This window comes from Episyrphus balteatus, chromosome 4 (genome assembly GCF_945859705.1).
Source record: "Episyrphus balteatus chromosome 4, idEpiBalt1.1, whole genome shotgun sequence".
Classification (NCBI taxonomy): Eukaryota; Metazoa; Arthropoda; class Insecta; order Diptera; family Syrphidae; genus Episyrphus; species Episyrphus balteatus.
Window position 1 is genome coordinate 14,989,354 of NC_079137.1, and position 20,992 is coordinate 15,010,345.

General features: G+C 29.8%; 1 protein-coding gene across 3 annotated transcripts in view; it reads left to right on the forward strand.

Annotated features, from left to right (window-relative positions):
• Positions 1–1,225: 1,225 nt before the first annotated feature.
• LOC129919734 (fizzy-related protein homolog) overlaps positions 1,226–20,992 on the forward strand; it is a 31,540-nt gene continuing 11,773 nt past the window's right edge. The window contains exons 1-3 of one of the 3 annotated variants that reach the window (XM_056000723.1): positions 1,226–1,352; positions 8,370–8,810; positions 17,156–17,408. In XM_056000723.1, coding sequence (XP_055856698.1) covers positions 8,689–8,810; positions 17,156–17,408 — 375 coding nt within the window. In that variant the 5' untranslated portion in view covers positions 1,226–1,352; positions 8,370–8,688. Of the gene's footprint in view, positions 1,353–1,385; positions 1,620–8,369; positions 8,811–17,155; positions 17,409–20,992 lie in introns of those variants that run through there. The other 2 variants (XM_056000720.1, XM_056000721.1) reach the window with 2 other exon arrangements.

A 20,992-nucleotide genomic window follows, 5' to 3' on the forward strand; every position in this document is an offset into this window, starting at 1 on the left:
GGGCAGGCAGGGTAAATTAGTTAAGTTGGGCAGGTAGGGTAAATTGGGTAAGTTGGGCAGGTAGGATAAATTGGGTAAGTTGAACCGGTAGGGTACATTGGGTAAGTTGGGCAGGTAGGGTAAATTGAGTAAGTGGAGCAGGTAGGGTAAATTGGGTAAGTGGGGCAGGTAGGGGGAAATTGAGTAAGTGGGGATGGCAGGGTAAATTGGGTGAGTGGGGCAGATAGGGTAAACCCGACAAACAATTTTGGTTCTATAAAGCTTTACAGATGCAATTGTTGCTTCTGTAAAGCATTATAGAAGCAAAATTGTTAGTAGGGAAGTGTGTAAGTTGGGCATACAGTACGCAGCTGAAGCGAAACGAAATTTTCCATAATTTCTTTAACGAAATCTTGATCGAGTTTTTGCTTTTGAACTTATTTTCTGATGTTTTTTCTTGAATTTTGTTATTTGTGTTTTCATTATTTTTACTTTGCTGTTAACATGTTCGCTGTTGACTTTGGAGACTTCAAAACTTTTCGTTTCGCTTCAGCTGCGTACTAGGCTTTACAATACATTTGTTTTTTTTTTTTTTATTTCAAATGCATTTTTTTCAATTGATATTTTTTTAACTCTGCTTTCAATCAACTATAAAATCTCAAGTTCTTTTTACACCGTTGCATACATTTATTTTAGAACACGATACGACATAAAGGCAACCTATAAAAGAATTTATATTTTTCAAAAAATGCGAGAAGTCAGACGAACAAATTAAATTTCCATAGCCTCGTAGTTGGAGTGTAAACTTATTTTCAATCGTACCAATGTAATCTGCCCCTTATATCAATAAACCTGATGGCCATCTACATGTGAAACTCGCAACTACACAAAATAAAATGGCGTCAAAATAATAAAACAAAACAAACACACCCAAACGGCTCTTTTTGTATTCACCTCTCACCACCATTGTATATATATTTCTATAGTACTATCATGAAGTCGAATTTAGTATTAGTTGATGTCGCCACTTTTTTGAGGTGGCGCTCAGTGTGTTTTTTTCATACAAATTCTGCTTTTTCAAGTCACCACTAGAGTTCCTAAGATTTTTACTTCATGATAGTACTATGGAAATATATATACAGCTCACCACACTCATTTGACAGCTCCATTTTAAATTTTTTATTGACGATTTTTCTTCATAGATCAACTCGAGTCCGTTTGTGTAATAAACCACGCGCAGTGATTTGCTTTTGCTGTGTTTTATTTTTTTTCAAGAAAAAAACATATATTCAATTTTCATATTTTCTATATAAATCACATTAAAAAGAAGTTATTATTCACAGCAAACAAATAAATTTGTAAACTCAAGTGAGGTAAAGAAAATAAATCCAAAAAAAAACTCACCAAACAAATCAATAAAAACCTAAAAAAAAAAAACTTCTCGGCTAGTTTCATCTATCTTTTTTGTTTAATATTTAAAATTACATGCATTTGTTAAGTGTATAAAAATCCAATCAAAAAACAAATCTATAAAAAGTTACAAATTTGGAATTTGAATTATTTTAGTGAATTTTTACTTAGCAGGAGACCTCTCAACATATTGCACCGAAAAAAGTATCCCAGAAATAAAACTGCAGTGAGTGAGTAATTTTCTTCTTCTTCTCTATCTTGTCTTGAATAAAAATGTATCCATGGACTCAATAGATTGACAGCAAGTTTGTTTACAATTTCGTTATCTGGGTTATTAATAGAGAAATTGAAGAAATTCAAGAAACACCGAGAAAATCAAGTACAAAGTTGTCAATTGCCATTTAATTGCTTTGATTTATGTGGAAAATCAAAGCCTCTTTCTGTTTCAATGAGACACAAAAGAAAGTGCATTGATTTTTCACAAATTGCCGCTGCTGGAGGCACAAAACAAAGCTCTCTCAATTTAAGATTCCAGTTCGATAGCTTTTTAAAAAAAGTCTTAACCAACCCCCAGACGTAATTTTTAATGAAAAAAGAACAGCTAATTAGTTGTTCCTATTTGGATGACCTTTGCCTAATAGGTCGACTTATATAGCTCACAAATGGAATTAACTTTTCTTTTTAAATCCAAAAACTCTTTATCTTGTCCGTCGGCGTCGTTTTTGTTCTGTGGAAAGAGTATTTTTTTGTTTGCTTTTGATTAATTCAATTCATAATGTGAATTTATTGTGGGTAGTTTTGAGGAATAAAGAGGGCGGATTGAGAGCTGCAATAGGCAGTATTTCATCGTTATCTTTCTAGTATTGTGGTTTCCAATGGAATATATTCAACTTGCATGTGGGTTGCGGTTGTTTTAAAAAATTTTGTTAATCTTTATTGGAATTGAGATCGAATGACGTAGGCTTTTGGTCTATGGGAGTCGTTTACTAAAAATACATCAGAACGACATTGAACAGAACGTTTGATTTAATCTACCACAATATTATTGTTTTTAGTATAAAGTTCTGTTTCTTTCTTGTTATTTGAAGAACCACATAGATTTTTGTGGTTACTACCAAGGAATACCTAAATCTTGTGGTAAGAATCATGTTCCACTGTTAACTTTGCATCAAAAATATGCCAGTGGCAATGATTTGATTTCAGAATAATATAGTATTTGCATTTGATTCATTTGAATTAAAAATGTCACTCAAGTTGCCATTCCATATGCAAATCTGATACTCGTCAAACGTACAACATATCAAACATTCTTTGAGATAGATGTACCATGACGATGGAGAATGTACAAAATAATCAAAACCGGGTTTGTGACACGATCATTGTAAAAGGTTCCAACGTCCAATCAAAATCACGTCAAGAGATTCAAATTAAGCGTTTTAAGTTGAACCAGGCATTTAAAACAAATTCCATCGTCTATTTAGAAGGGTTCATCGTCTCTATAGCCGTTACCAAGCTATCAAAACCTTTCTGTAAAGTAAAAAGAAATTTGCAAACAATATCGAGTTCTTCTAAGGTGACATCAGTCGATCTCAGCTCATGCACTTTGTGATCGAATTCAAGAAAATATTCGTTAATGTATTCGCTATCCTTGTATCGCATTGCTAACACTTGCCTTCGAAGTAGCAACTGACCAGAGACAACTACATAGAACTGCCGTGCATTTTTTCTCTTTCAATTTCAAAGAATCTTTCACATCATCATCATCATATAATAAAACGGCAAACACTTATTTTGTTGTACAAAATACGCGGCCCACAAAAACCGAAGGGGCATAAATTATATACCGAACGATAGGAAATTTTATCTAGATGTGCAGAATGTATACTTTGTTTATTTTTATTTTTACCGAAATAGATAAAAATAATAAATTAAAATTGAGAAAAAAAAAAACAAAAACAAATGTGCTGAACCACGCCCTCTCCCTTCTGTAAGTGGAAACTTCTAAAAGCAAAGACGAGAACCTTCGAAGACATTCTCGAATTTCGAATAAAATTAAGTGTTGCATATTCTTAGTAGTAAAAGTTACAATTGGCACTCGAATTTTGAGTGCGGGGTCGGCTAGTTTTCATTATTAGACCAGTGGCAATCCGGTTTTCAGAAGGCAAAAGTTGAACAAATTATTAGCAGCATAAGGGTGGTGGGAAAGTTTAGGATAAATGGTATATGAAAGGGGAAAAATAAATTGCCCACAAAAAAATTGGGGGAAAGGGGGTGGGGGGGGGGGCGAAAAAGTGGGGGTTGGTGTCAAAATTAGACGTCCTATCGAAAAAAGTCAAATCGTCGGTGAAACCAGAAAAGTGTGTAACTCCATTTTAGAAAATTTTATAGGAGAGCAAAAAAACAAAATCGTTTTGAAGGCATTTGTATGAGTTTTCATTTTCTAATTTGCTAATAAAATAAAAACTATGAACTTTAAGGGGATTCTGAGTTTAAGCATTGTATATATATTTCTAAGAATATATATACAATGGTTTAAGGAACGGTAGATATTAGGTTTGTCTAACAGATGGCATTCAAATCTAATTTTCAGAAAATTTGGAATTACACACTTTTCTGGTTTCACCGACGAAATGCAAAAGTTGTAGGTAGGTAGTATAAATGTCTACAACTTTTACTCAAACAACTTTTTTCTATAACCTCGAAAATATTGAAAAAAATGCAAAAATACCTACGATTTTTTAAAAATTACTTTGTTATGTTTTCTATCTATTAAAAATGTTTTTTGAGCAAAAAGTTAATTTTTGGATTTTTGACGAATTTAATTTGAAAAAATAGCTAATTTTGCAATCAAAAAAGTTACCGAAAAAATTTTTGATTTTTGCAAATTTTGGAATGCAATTATTTAGCTTAAAACCGTTTTTTTAAAGATTGTGTGGAAAAACTATACTTTTGTTTTAGAAAATATTGAGAAAAATTGAAAAAAAAAAAAAAACAAAAAAACGATTTTTAAGATTGATTTTTCCGTAAATGACAGTAATATTGGCTAGAAATAATTTTCCATAGAAACCAAATTATACTTTTCTAATGGTCATTGACCTTTTTAATTTGAATCAAGCACTAGAATAGCTCTAACGTGCAAAGTTTTTGAGATATTGAATTTTGAACGTCCCAAACACTATTTTTCTGATTTTTGGCATGGTAATATGTCAAAAACGTTATGTGATAGAATTTTTCTGACTTCAGATTTGAGCTCAGCGCACAAAAAACCAATAGAAAAACATACTTTGATTTCTATAAAAAAAAACTTTTTGACTAGGGAAATAGAAAAGGCATTCTATTTTTTCTCCCCTGTTCGATTTCACTAGTCAAAAAGTTTTTTTTATAGAAATCAAAGTATGTTTTTCTATTGGTTTTTTGTGCGCTGAGCTCGAATCTTATATCAATATAAGCTCTTTGAAATGTATAATAATAATTATTAATTTTTTATGAAGGTTTAAAAAAAATTATTAGTTAAGACTCAACTCGAAAATACATGATAGTTGAGGCGCAAACATGTAGTTCATCTATCTTCCGGTACTCTTATAGTTGCAGAGTAATCTGCGTATCACTTCTATTTGTAATTACTCAATGGTATAATTTAGTTTCTATGGAAAATTATTTCTCGCCAATATTACTGTCATTTACGGAAAAATCAATCTTAAAAATCGTTTCTTTGTTTTTTTCATATAGTTTTTCCACACAATCTTTAAAAAACGGTTTTAAGCTAAATAATTGCATTCCAAACTTTTCAAAAATCAAAAAAATTTTCGGTAACTTTTTTGATTGCAAAATTAGCTATTTTTTCAAATTAAATTCGTCAAAAATCCAAAAAAAATCGTATTTTTGCATTTTTTTCAATATTTTTGAGGTTATAGAAAAAAATTGTTTGAGTAAAAGTTGTAGACATTTATACTACCTACCTACAACTTTTGCATTTGAGTTTTTCGATAGGAAGTCTTATTTTGACAGAAATCTTAAAAAAACATGATTTTTGACACCCATCCCACTTTTTCGCCCACCCACCCCCTTTTCCCCAATTTTTTTGTGGGCAATTTATTTTTCCCCTTTCATATACCATTTATCCTAAATTTTCCCACCACCCTTATGCTACTAATAATTTTTTTATTTTCAAAAATTATTGGCACTGGTCTATATGTGCAGCGTCCAAAAACGAGTTCAATAAAAATAAAAACTTATATAACTCAATTAGATGCCTGGGCCCAAAAACTGTTATTATATCGTCGGCACAAAGCCAAAACCGCGAAGCTGCATTTTCGGACATTTTCACTTTATCATTTAACTTGTTATATATTATGTATGTCCCTCCATTCAGTGCGTCGATCGCAATCCTCAATCTGTTGTCTAGCAGGCGAAACTATTAATGTCTTTTGCACGAGTTTGCATAAGTTTGCATGAGTTTACAAGACTTTGAAGCCATTTTTCTAACAACATTTGCAGATTCGTGGTTTTAGCGTTGTGCTCACGATAAACATATGTATTATAGTTGAGAAATGTTAATAATAAATACTAATTATAAAAAGCACTAAAAATGTATGTACTTCTGGTTACATTTTTTGGTTTTGTTATATCCTAATTTTCAAAACGCGCTAAATTTTAGCTTTATTAAAAATTCCATTGCTGAAACACAAAAAAAAAACATTACTAAAACTTCGTGCTAGGCTTTTGAAATCAGTATTTAAAAACAAAAAACTTTTTGTCTATTCGAGATGACTTTAAGTTCAAATAATAGACAATCTAATTAAAAACGAGTGGTTCCAAAATTGTGTTTGACCAAAATTCTGTATCTAAATAAAAAAAATCTGTATAAACATAATTCTGCATAAAGTTACTCTACTATTCTATTATTCTGTATTTAAAAATTCTGTTAATTAATTCTGAGTAAACAGAATTTTAAAATACAGAATCTTGGAATGCAGAATTTTTGAATCCGAATTTTGACACATACAGACTTTTGACCTCAACCGAATTTACTAACGGCAAAAATTTAAAAAAAAATTTAAAAAAAATTAAAATTTTTGATTTATACACAAATTTTTGAATGCAATATTTGAAAAGAATTAAAAACCAATAAAACTGCATTTAAAATTATGTGATAGTTGAAAGCAAAAACTACGAAAACAGCTAATAATTTCAAAAACCGAAATAAAATATAAAAACAATTTTTAACGGGAAATTTTGAATGTAATCTTTTAAAGGAACTATTTTCCAACCAGAAACAACAAACATTTTAAAAATAGATGATTTAACTCGAGAGAAAAAAAACTTTATGTATGAGTTAAAAATTTCCCATACAAATTTGTATGGGGAAAGTATGACCTTAGAGGCACGGGTTAATGACCTCCAAAAAATTTTTTTTTGCTAATTTCCCCTTATTTAGGCCCTAAACTTTCGATCTGTGGGGTGTCTCCCCCGAAAACATCACTTTGGGAAATAACGGACACCCTAGTACACATAATAAGAGTTCTTTAGTAAAAAAAAAAAAATAGAAAAAAAACTGAAGAAGGGTACAAAAATCCAAACTTTTTTACTTTTTTTGATATGTTTAAACTAATTTTTCGGTTTGATAATTTTGTTTTATTTTTTTTCTAATAGTATTACATCAAAACTCAGTAAAAACTCATTTTCAATTCAAATCTGGCATTCAAAATTGATTTCAACTTATTTACTTACCGATCAAGAAAGTTGTCGGAATTAACTTAAAAATCGTATGACAAAAAAAAAAACATTCTCCTGGTAAACCACAATAGATGCTTTTACCAAGACATCTTCTAGTACTTGGTTGGTAACTTATAATGCAATGTTTGTTAACATTGCCAACTTTTTAATTCTACCGATTCAGAGTCTATAATCTTTTCCACAACAATTATAATGCATATTTTTATTCCATGAGCCACCAGAAAATGAAAATATCCAAATTTAGGTAAACAATCATTGGTTTCTAAATAAAATACATAAATAAAATCAGCTTTATAAAAAAAGAGAATATAAATAATTGAATAATGAATATATGCATTTAAAACATGCTTAAATATTTGTTCCATGTGATATCCATATCATTTCGTGAATCAATTCTATTTTACACTAAACTAACAGCAACTATGTATATATATTTGAATGTATAAAATGTGTTACAATCAATTCCAATTATAAATCATCGTTCAAAGATACCTAGACATACTATTTTGGATTTGACATAGTTTTACTTTAATGTAAACTCGTAAAGTATAGCTCAATTTGCATTTCTTCTTTTTTGTATTTTTAATGTGTGTGTATGTCTTATACTCCATCCAGTGATGTTTCACAAAATAAAATAAAATATTTTATTTTTACATTTCGTTATCATTATCACTTCTTCTTTTTCTTTATCATACATTATTCTTATCTAGTTTAGAGAAATGTAGGTAATGTTTCCTTATCCAATTACTTCCTATGAATTTTGTATTTTTGTTTGAAAGTTTCTACCTGATGAACAAACAGTATTGGAACCTTTAATTACAAAACTATAAATGACTTTTAATGTATTCTCAATTTGTCTATAATTGGAGATAAAATAGTTTTGAATTTATGAATAACACACCACCGGAATAGTGATATCAGGTACTCTCATTTGTATTTATTTAATAATGCTTCTAATTAAAAAAAAAATAGAAACAATGCATACTTAGCTAGATCAATTAGAACTTTTGTATAGATATTAATTGCTTCAAAATGTAGAAAGTATACCGCCAAGTTAAGTATTCTAAAACTAATACGTTTGAGATCTGAAATAAATTAAGAACTGATTACAGCAACATGACCGAATTAACTTATTTCTGTGGCGCGTTTATATACAATATAAATAGTTAAGCCCTTTCGTTATTCCTTTTTTTTAATATTAAATTTCGAAATAACAAACATTTAATTTTTTTTTTTTTTTTCAGGAGTACACAAACACTTGGGTTGAATAATCTATATCAATATTTACAAACAAACTGATCTAAAAATCGGAACGTCTCATGAAATCTATCTCATGCGTAACTAAGTAATTTATTTTGTCCAGAAAAAAACAAATAGAATATTCTATTTCCATCGTCACTTAAATTTATTTTGATAAAAAAATATTTACAATTTTTGGAAATCGCCGGTATTAATTAGAAAGAGAATAAAACAAAATTGTGTTAAATAAACATTTGAAAATTGCAACAAAAAGAAAATAACAATTTGGAATTACCCTAAGAGTGTATAAATTATTATAAGAACATGTTTAGTCCAGATTATGAGAAACGGATTTTAAAACATTGTAGTCCTGTTGCCCGGAATTTATTTAATTCGTTCGATGCAGCTAGCACATCAACATCACTAGATCGATTTATACCATGCAGGTGAGTTATAAATTTAAGTTAAGACTTTTTAAAAATAAACAAGAACTACGAGTAATATCTTGATTAAAAAAAATTATTATTTTATAAGCAAACAATAAAAAACTAATGGCCGTGCAATAATCGTTCGATTTTGTAGCAAACAATAAACGAGAAGAATCACTTTGCGTTCAATGATTTGGGTACCCTTAAAACGAATTGGTTTTCTATAAGTTACAGATTGTTTCAAGTGGGTCTCTTTTCTTTCAATAGTTACCTATTAAATTTAACAAGGGAACAAGTTTACTGAAAGAGAAACTTTTACAACTTAGTTCATTAAAAAAGTTAGAACATCGGGTTGTATACAAAAAATTAACTCGAACACTTTTCTCACATTTCAGAACATTTGCTTCAGATCGATCTGTAGAAAATGTTCTGAAAAGCGAGAAAAGATTTCGAGTTCATTTTTTGCATACGACTCACTGTCATAAAATGGGGGAAAAAAAGGAATAATGTGGAATATTTAATTTTATAGTGCAATTAACGGTTCAGTAACATATTTTAAAAATTTACATTTTTGGCACTATTGTGATCTCGATGTTGAGGAGGCCATAATTCTAAAACGTTTCTGTTTCAAACTAGTGTTCTACCGGTGAAAATGTATGTAGGGATAACCAAAAAGTTTCTCAGGTTTGATGTTCGTAAATTAGTAAAAAATAAAATGCCCGACTGGGTCGCACGAACTTGCTCTAAAAGTTCAAGTTGTTTAATTTTTTAAGGCTTTTTATATAGAAATTTGGAAAATGTAGGTACCTAATATACATATGTAACATAGGTAAAAAAAAAAGATTCGTTAAAAAAAAAATAAAATAAAACCTGAAATCAAATTGCCCCCCCCAAAACAAGTATGCGGTTTTGATTGATATATTAAGATGCATTTTTAGAAAAAAAATTCCAAAATCGTTAGAACCGTTTTTTGAAAAACTAATTTTTAATAAACAATTTTTTGGAAAAAAAAGTTTTAAAATACAACAAAATTTCAAAAAAATTCAATGTCCTGTTTTCGAAAATTTGATTTTTCAAAAAAAAAATTTTCAAATTTTTTTTTAAAATCAAAAAATTATTTTTTTGGAAATTTTATTTTTGGTTTATATTTAAATTATATAAATGCTTCTTCTTATCTTAGAACTTACATTTGAATTTTGTAAACAAAATCGTTGGAGCCGTTTTTGAGCAATTTCAACTTTACTATAATCGGTATAAGACAAGTACCGTTATTTTTTATCCAAAAAAATTAATTCCAAAAATCCCTCTGAAGAGTCGCCAAATAACGCAACATAAAAGGCTCAAACTCTAGGGAGCTACACTGGCTGCTCCCCTGCAACTATCACTCTAAGAATTCGGGAAGATTCGAGGCAAAGTATGTAAGGGTTAATTTTTGCATGTAAAGAAACTCTGCATGTACCTACCCTGTAGTGGCGAAGCTAGGGAGAGTATGGGGACCGGGTGGGAGTGGCTCCACCAGCGCCATAAGTTAAGGGCGATAAAACCATGTTTATTGTACATTATAAACGAAAAAAAGTTTGAATCTAAAATGTAAAGAAGTTTTTATTAAAAAATAAAATTTCTATGGAATTCAAATGTTTACGGCAAATACCCTAGCTACGCTCCTGCGAACCTTAAGCCTACTCCAAATCATGTAGAGAGGTACCTACATACCTAAATCAAATTGTTTTTAAAAATATGAATGAAACTAGGCCCTTACATGTTGGGATCTCTTTCATTATGAAATAACACTTCAATCAAAAAAACATTTTGATTGTTTTTTGAATTTCTTTGACATCTTTCTTTGACATTTTTTCAAATAAAAGGAATTGAAGAGCGGTTTTTCATAAGCGAACAAGACTACTTTTTATAATTTTTTTAGGAGAAAGCTTTTTGTTTCCTTTTTTGTATTAAAATACAAATCTAAAAAGAATAAAAATGTTCCGCAAAACCGCTCTTTACTTGCTAAAATCGTTTACCCCCAAGAAAGACCAATTTCTCTCTCAAACATTTCATTGATTCTACCATACATACCACTAGCCAGATGTTTTCCGATCATTAATTACAGGATCTCGATTTCTTCAAAGCTTTGCTTTGGAGAAAAGTTTAAAACGAAAAAAGAATTCTTGTTGGCCATTCTACCAAACATCTCAAAATGCGAATAGTTCAAGAAGCAAATAAGTTCATAAAAATATTTTCGATATACGGAGGAGGTGGGTTTTCTTTTAAATCTAAAATCTGTTGTGCTGTTGGCTACTTAAGTAAATAGAAGTCCGCTTGACTTAATTCATACTTCTCCAGTTTTTCAATCGTACAAGTTCAATGATAGTTTGAAATAAGAACATGTTTCACCTTTTATTATACTTAGTTAGAATTCTGGGTTCAACCACTAACCAGTTTTCCTTCCAATATATCATTCAGTTTCTATTGTGTTTTAAAATGACTCCTACATCAGACATACCTTATTTTTGTTTCTTTTTTTTTATTTTGGCATTATTCTTTTTTATTGTCACAACACGAAAAAACACTTGGTTTAATGAATCATTCAGTCCAGAAATATTCGAATTTAGTTTTTTTTTCTATTTTTGGTTCAAACAAAAGTTAAGAGCCTAAAACTTGAATTCAATTTATAAATAATTTTATTCACCCCTAACAAAATAAAAAATAATCAAATGTGACGGTTTTGAACGTTATGAATCGTAGAACGAATATATTTGAAATCTCCTCTCATAATACTCTAGCTCATGCTTATGTGCACTCACCTTTGACGATCACTGAAAGGCGTATATATGAGATTTTAATTAAATACAGTACATTGAACTAAATAAATGAAAATAAATTAAATTAGAGGAAAATTATTATATTAGAAATACTTGGACGAATTGTCATTTATAATTTTTTACACTCTACATTGTCGGATTTGGGTCTAACTATTTTTTTTTTGTAGCGGCTACATCAAACTAAAGCACTGTTCGCAAAATTGCTCAAAGAAAGAGTTAAGAATTTCAAAGTACTTCTGACATTCTTCTTTAAGAAGGGTTAAAGTTCTTTATAAATAGATAAAAGAAACAAGTGGGCGATCCAATAGAGAGAATAAAAACTCAATAAAGAAGTAATACTTAACATACATAAAAACGAAATAAAAATGCGTTAAGAAGTGTCATACCGAAATTATTTTACTATCATGTTCTCCTTTTATCGCTTATTCCAAATAATTTGGCACATCAAAACAATTTCTGGGATAACTCTAACCATTAAAAACTCTTGGTTGCATTCATATAATTTAAAGGAAATGGTAACGGAGTTACGAATACCAAAGTTACGGGCGACAGAGGTACGAGCGTCATAGTTACGCGAAACCGAAGTTAAGAAAAACTAGAGTTACGAATTTTAAAGTTATGTTAAGCTATGACATGTGATTTTTGGGTTGGCAATAATTGCGAGGAACGATATGGAGTTATGGAAACATAAATAAGAGAATATCGATACGTAGGTGCAAAACTTACATAAGTATACTTATGTTTTTTTTTTCTATTTCAACGTTTTTGCGATCTTCTCACAAAAACAAAACCATATATGTATATCTATTCCTATCCAATCAAAATTTTACAAGATTAAATGACACCCATTTTCGCTTTACTCATTTAGTTCTGACTAATGAGAAAAATGTTAATCTCTTGTTTGTATTTCCATAATTCCATATCGTTCCTCGCAATTGTTGCCAACCCAAAAATCACATGTCATAGCTTAACATAACTTTAGAATTCGTAACTCTAGTTTTTCGTAACTTCGGTTTCGCGTAACTTTGACGCTCGTCACTCTGTCGGCCGTAACTTCGTCGGTTTCCCAATTTAAAGAAATAGGTAGTATCCCGTGGCACGATATTTAGTGCGTTAGTTCGAGTCCCAGCCTCCACAAATAAGGGTACTACCTCTTGCAAGGTATTGACAAAGCCTCCAAGAGTATCACTGTGACAAAAACTGCATTTCCTGGTTAGTCGTTCGGACTCGGCGACAAATTGTTGGGCTATTCCATTCTTGAAAATGAATTACACTGACACAAGAATGGTTGAGAGTTGCTAGTCACTAGGACTTGCTCCTTTCTGGGGTGTCACATGTATAATATATCAAGCCACAATATGACCAAAATATACATTAAGTCAATATGTCTTGTTAAATAAAAATGTGGGTAATGTAAACAACATCAATGAAGAGACACAGAGTGTATTTAACGAAGTACCACGGCATCTTATAGGTTCGGGATACCTATCTTAATTCTAACACACAACACTGACTGTTGTTGTTGTTTTTGTGAAGTTGCTCATGCGCTACTACCTTATAGCATGAAACCTGTAAATTATTATGCTTAAATACACACGAATAGGTATACAACACACAAACTAACTAAAGTTGGGATAGAAAGAAGTGTTGTGCTTTATATTCTATAGTTCCACCAACTTTGAAGGCATATTTTCCTCTCTGACGAGTTTAGCTTGGCTGTAGCCAAGAGCCGCGACGAGTCATTGGTTGGTTGCTGTGGTTGAATGGGTTGCGTGGAAATCTTATATGGTTTCATTTTAGAAACAGTTAGGAATTGTTACATTCACCTCTAGGTTGTTCACCTAAACCAAAGAGCTACAAAAAAATGTATCTTTCGTGTGCATTATATTCAATCTATGTTAGGTCTACAACATGGTGGATGCATTGCATATGCATATGGAAAAGAAAAGTCTGGTATCTAGTTGTCTGAAACTAGAAACTTCATAACGATCTTGTTAAGATTTTGTTTTTTTTTTTGTAGACGAATTTTCTTTTTTTTTCTACTGAGGGAGTTGAATAAAAAATTAGCTTTGTAGGAATATACTAGAAATAGGAATAATGTCATCTGTTGTTTATTTAATTTCGAAATGCTGAAAATAACACAAACTCTAGGTGACTGACTGACTGTTCAATCGATTTAAAAGTTAATGAACTGGCTATGGAAAAAAAATGCTTTTTTTTTTATTAAAGCAATGATCGGTAGTTGTACTCCATATACATATAAGAAATTGGGCCACATCGATTCCATTTCCATTTTTTTTTATTGTTTTTTGCACATGTTTTGTTGTAATTTTAAGAACAAGTAATGAAAGATTTTATACATGATTATAAGATATTTTTTACGTCTGTTCTAATATAACTTATCTCACAATATTGTAGAAAAAGTTATTGAGTTTTCTATGAATATTTTTGTTTAAGTGTAAAATTCAGAATATTATCCGTAACTCTTTGTAAATAAATGGTAGAAAGATTAAATTTGGTACGAATATATATGATACCTACCTCCCACAGGAGTTCATAATAAAAATGAACAGAACACATTTTTTGGTTATTAGACATTATTATTTATTATTATTTTTATGAGGCTTAATACAAGCAAAAACATAAACTTAGACTTAAAAGATAAAACTTAAACATTCTAATTTAGAGAGTGAAATAGAGATTTTTCAAGGATTTTCGAAGGAAAGACAAATCAATTATAAAATGGGCATTATTAAGGAATGTCCATATTATGTTGATTTGCGAAGATCAAAACACTTGATCAATAAAGTTTAATAAATGGGGACGAGTTGCTCGACCCGATTTAAATCAATAAACATCAAAGAATGTTGCGAATATTCAAGCTTGTTGACAATGAAATGGCAGTTGAATTCAAAAATGACAATTTCTAATTGTTATTTTTGGGTTTTACCATGAAAAATAACACGTCCACACTTAACTCAGAGTGTGTACAAGTAGCATGCTGGCCAACAATTTAAAAAACAGTGTTGATCGACATATTATGGACGCTGCTTTAGATAAACGTAACAGTCTGAAAATGGGTTCAAAGTGGCAATAGTTGGCGCGGTGAAGACGACGATAGACAAGTGAAACGGATCTTGGGTTGCCTGGGTTTGTTATAAATTGAATCATTTCCAGCAAAGCTGGACAATCAATATTACCGGTTATCAGTTGGTGGATGAAAATCATGTCCGCGATAGCGCGGCGTTGAGCAAGTGTATGAAGGCCAATAAGCTTCATAAGGAAACAGGATAATTTGATACGACCAGGGGAGACCACGTACGACAAAGAAATATAGCAGGAAGACCATCGGGTTCGGGGGAGAAGTCATCTTTAAGGAGATTTATATTTTCTCTAACCGTAAAGCGCTCATTAATCAAGGAGACAAAAGATTTTTGCGGACAATTCCATAGGTAGTTGAAATGGTCAGAATCAGGTTCTTCACAGAGAAAAATAGACCACATAAAATAGAACAAAAACAATAAGATTTCTATATGGTTTTCATCCAAGAAGGAAACCTTATTAAAACAATCGGGGTTGCCTTATTGTTTTCAAAATTAGCACTTGTAGGGTTTTAACAAGAAAATTAAAAAAAAAAAAACGGCGACCAGGCCGCGGATCGAACTGAAATCTTTATAAAAAAAACCTTATTAATCGTTGATTTTAATAAGATTTTCATTATGAAACATATGAGCAGTAAAACAATAAGGCAATCTGTTAGTTTTTAGGTGGTCATATTTTTCTGTGTGTAGACTTCCATTACTAAAAGAAGAACTAACAAATTTTACAAAGAGGTTTGCTATAGTTTTGAATCCGTTTTTTTATGTTTTAGAATCTTTTTTTTCTAAACGAAATACTACTGTTTTTTTTTATTCTCAGGTACCAGTTCTTCTGCTCAGGTTAATAATAATTTATGTATTATTCAGAAATAGCCCGAACAGTAAACTATGTACGCTGGAAAAAACAAACGATAGAAAACTTTTAAAAAACATGTCTCTAAATCTTATCCATAAACATTTTTTTCAATATGATTTTGGAGTTGTATGGGTAAAATCTAAATCTGCTTTTTTAACAAAAATTCTGTTTTTCGTTTTCTTATTTAGTTTTTTGAATATTCATTTTTATTTGATAAATTAATGAGTTTTCATTTATTTTTCAAAAATATTTAACATTAAAAAAATTTTCTTAATATTTTTAAATGTATTAATCTTAATTTATCAAATAAAAAAAATAATATTAAAAAAATTAACAAATTAAGTACCTATGTAAGTATAATTAAATAATCTGCAAATTTTCACCAGCAATAACAAAGGTTCTTAAAAAAAATATTTGGTTTCTGTTATAGGTATTCTTGATTAAATAAGTAAGAGAATGATTTTACATAATTCGACAAAAAATTAAAAAAGTTTTGGAAAATGTTAAAGAGCGCACCCAAAGTGAACTGCTATGACCCATTTTAAATAAGTTTATTTATTTACAAGAAAAGTACTTATCTGATTAAAAAAAACTTAACTCCTATAAAATTGGAGCAGACAGAACACAGAATTAAATTTTGTTCATTGTTGTTATTTGTATTGTATTGTATTGTATTTTGACCTCACCCATTGTCAGGAATTCTGATAATTCCATTTGATCCATGATCAGCTAAAAACATTTTGCAAACAACTTTAAAAAAATGTCATATCAAATAAACAATAAATCCTATCATATGCATAGTGTTGTCTAACTTATCAGTTTGGTGTTCAAAGTCAACGAACTCACCTTCTACAATTTTGGAACTTCAAAACGTTAATTGCATTAAAAATGATCAACCTCAAAGAACAATAAAAAAAAACACATAAATAATTTCCTCACAATTTAATCAAAAAAAAATATTAGAAAAATAAGCGACTCTGAAAAGAAAAAAAAATATTGCAGGAACCAGCAATAAAGATAAAGTAAATTGCAAACGAAGCACGAGGCAAAACGAATCGTGTGATGCATTGCTTCTTTTCTTTTTTTTTCTTTCTTCTGTGAATACATTTTTTGTTTGATGTTATTAAATCCGCCAATGGTTTACCTTGCATGTGAATTGAATATTTATGCTCAAATAAAATAAAATTATGAATACTAATAAAAATGATGACAGCATAAAATAATACAAATTAAAACTGGGTGGTACCTGATGGTCTATGCACAGCCGCATTATTCATAGAAAAAAAAGGCAAGCATTGTTTTTAACGCTTCTTGTTAAATCTTGTTAAAGAAGACATGGTTGATAGTTTTTTTTTTAAGTTCACAAAATACTATAGATTTTGGAACTGATCTTGATATAATTTTTTCAGCTGATAAGAGGAAGTGGCCATTTACTTTGAATTTGGTCGTCGATGTTTCGGTCATTTTTCTTCACCACCTTATTAAGCTTTTATTTGTCGAGCCCATTTTGGGGTGCGACTCCATAAATATTTTTAAAAATTATGTAGATTTCCATAATAATGACAATATATTTTTTGTATTTCATTTCAGAGCAAATAACAATTGGCAAACAAATTTCGCCTCAATTAGTAAATCAAATGAAAATTCACCACAGACTAGCAAAAAGCAGCGCGACTGTGGTGAATCAGCCCGCGATAGCTTAGCATATTCTTGCCTTCTTAAAAATGAGCTCCTTGGAACAGCTATTGAAGATGTCAAAGCAGTTAGTGATGAGCGGAATGAGAATAACTATCTACCGAGTGCAAAAAAGAATCTTTTCAAATACCAGTCACCAACAAAACAGGTAAGCAAACTTACAAACAAACAAATGTTAAAGTTCTTTTTATTTTATTCAGAAAAGATAAGATGAATAAGTATGAGCCATGAGCCAGCTCATTTTTATAGTCATAGCGTGTATATGTAGCTTTCGACCCCCCATTTGATCTCTTGTGGAATTTAGAAATATACAAGTATTAAAGAAAGAAATACTTTTAAAGTGTCTAACACTGCAGTAAAATGATAAAAAAAAAGAAACGTAACCAAGATCGTGCACGTTTTGTCGTGAGGTTAAAATGTATAAAGAAAAAAATCAGTCGATTTGATTTGTTTTTTTTTTTTTAATGACCAGACCATCTTAAAAATAAACTGATATAAAATTGAAAAATTATTAATTTCTGATTATATTATTGTAATTATTAATCTTCACTTCGATGACCCACTGCTATTTCAATTTGAGTTATATATTGATGTATTGTATAAATTTAAGTTTGTTTTCTTCGTTAAAAATTTGATTGGTTAATCCTCTTCCATAATTAAATGTGGAAAGTAAGTAGAAACTCATCAACCAGATGAAATCATAAATTTGATTTTAACATTTTGCTTTGGAAAATTTCGTTAACAAAAAAGTAAATAGAACAATGGAAATCATTTTTGAAAAGGGAAAAAGCTATTCCATGGCCAGAAGTAGGGTGGGGATCAAAAAAAGGGAAAGGGTGAAAAAACGTGGTTCTTAACAATTTCTGGTAAAAATAACTCCCTTATCGAATATAGTTATGTATGTATGTTAAAAAGTTGTACATAATCAAGAAATCTATACAGCTTTTATTTCAACATCACAGAAATAGTAGGATTTTTATAAATGCTATTAAAAATATACCTAGCTACGTTTTTATGTTTCAGGTAAGCTTGAATTTTTAATTAATTTTTTGATATTTTTTTTTTTAAATATTTATAACCTAAAAAAAGGATGATGAGTTTTGATTAATTCAATAGCATTTTTTGGTTGAAACTTTTACTTTAATATGATGTGTAGAAAACTAAGCTGCTATTGTAGAAAATTACTGTCAAAACAAGCCCTAAGAATAAAATACTGGTAGTAAAAATATTTGGAAAATATCTTAATTATTAACGGAGATTCATCGTATTTTGAAAAACCTGCCTGTTGTCGGGATTTTCGAACTTCAACTGATTTTTGGTCTTTTTACTGTTTATGTTTAAATAAAATGCACGACTGGGTTGCACATACTTGCTTTTAGAATTAAAATTGCTAATATTATTTAATTTATTTTAATAAAATTTTGCTCCAAAAAAATATGCAGTTTAATTTATTTTATAAAAATGCATTTAAATAAAAATATCAAAATCTTTAATGCCGTCATGTCATGTCTGCTTGTTATCTCAACTTTTTTTTTGTACGAATGCATATTTGTATATGGGCAATTCCATGGTAACTCACGTTACATTCACAAAAATTTCCGATACATAAATAATTTTTTTTTTGTTAATTTTAATATAAATTGATACGAATTTACTATTCATGAACGGAGCATAACCATTACTTTCATAATTAACAAAAAAAATTTTCTTTAATTTTAGTATTTGCTTGGGATAAATAAAAGTATGATGGTAACTCACGTTACAAAAATCGGACACGAGATTTAAGAGTCCCACAGTATGAAGTTTTTCTGCGAAATTAAGAATCTTAATTTGTTTTAAATGAAGATTTCATACATACAAAATTACAAACTTTTAATATTAGTGACAAAACCAAACATTTATTCGATATTTCGAGGAACATTTTTAAAATGTTTAGGTAACTCACGTTACATTATTTTAGTAACTCATGTTACCTGCGATTTGTGGTTCCAAAAGTAAAGAAAAGATGCATTTTCACTCAAGTTTTTTTTAAATCGAATATTGTGTAACGAAGCTTGCTTAAATGTTAATTTATTTTAGCAATCACGAGGGCATATTGTCATGGTCACTATTAGATTCATCCAATTTTCTGTGGGCTTGTTTTTCCGTCATTTTCATGTGAAATTCTTCTGTAGTTGGCAGCTTATGCTTTAAAAATGCTTTAAGATTATTTATTCTCCTTGAATTTAATTTCTATCCATAAGGGAATACAACAAAGAATCTTTTCTTGCAACTTGCATAAAGTGTTACCGTTTGTAAATAGTAATTTGCTATTACAAAAAGTAAAAAAAACTGCATAATTTGTTCAAAATTCGTGTCCACTTTTTCATGGAATTACCCATATCGCAAGTAAAAAAAACATCACAGAATTTACCGAAAAAGTCCGGCAAATTTATTCATTCAAATAAATTATAGTTAATCAGCGTAGAATATGTTCGTCTTTTTATGAATAACATTTTACTTTAAGGACAAGAGGCAGAATGAGCTGATGAAATTTAGTATGAATGATTCAGGTACCATTTGAATTAATAATAAAATAAGTACATTAAAATATGCGTTAAAGGGTGTTTTTTTTTAAATGGAAAATGCCTTTAACAAATACATAGTACCAAAATTTCGTAAAAAGAATAAAACATAATTTTATTTATATGCAAGGAAAATTTAAGGAGTCTAATATAATAAAAATTTCCCAATAAATAAATTGATTCTCAACTTCTCTCTATAAATATTTTCTTCACATTTTTTGTTTTAGATTTTTGTGTAGCTGCCACTTATATTGTCACTTGCTAATTTATATTTTTGTTTTGCATTTTTCTTGAAAATTAGCTATGCAAGTTCTTGAAGTTAAAATAATGTACGCTCTGCTCGACTACGCCATCATGATGTGTTTGCTGTATGAGAACACCATTTGGTGACAGCATAAATTGTTGTCTATGCTACTCACCCAACAGCTAGGAATTAAACGTTAGAGTATGGAAATATTTGCTCAACATTGTGCGAATAAAGTTTTTCGCCAATATAATAAAAATATTTTTTCTTTCGAATTAAAAGCCACTCAAATTAAATTTTAATGATAGATATCAAGTTTCCCAGAAATAGATATAATCCTTCTAATACACACAAGATAAGAACTGAAATAGAATGCCCTGTATATCAAATGCCTCACACAAAGTAGCTAAATAAGAAATCATTGCCGTTTTAAGGTTTCAATCGTAATCCAAAGTTCTACTACCTGTAAAGAAAGAACAAGTTTGTATCTATAAAAGTTATAAAAAACAGGTGGATGTTCTTTTTTTTATTTAAAGATTAGAGAGGAATAGAATGCTAAATCTAAATAACATTCACACACAATCACTTCTTTCAAAAAAGAAACTACGAAAAAATAATAAAAAAAAAGCCAAAACAACCGGCATCTAAGTGATGAACAAACCACCTATAGACCAGAGGCCACTAAACCCTCAACTTGCTAGAAAATAGTTGTTGTAAAAGTGTTTGCTATCTATTTTTTAATAGGTTTCGGTGTTGCTGGTTTTATTATAAATAAAAAAAAAAACAAGTTGATAACTCATTTTGTATTTACTTTCTGTTTATGGTTGCCAAAAATTAATTTATGTATTCATGCCTAAAGCAAAGCTTTTAAGAACATGAATAGACACAAATCGATCATTGCCCGACAGACAATCTCCAAACGTG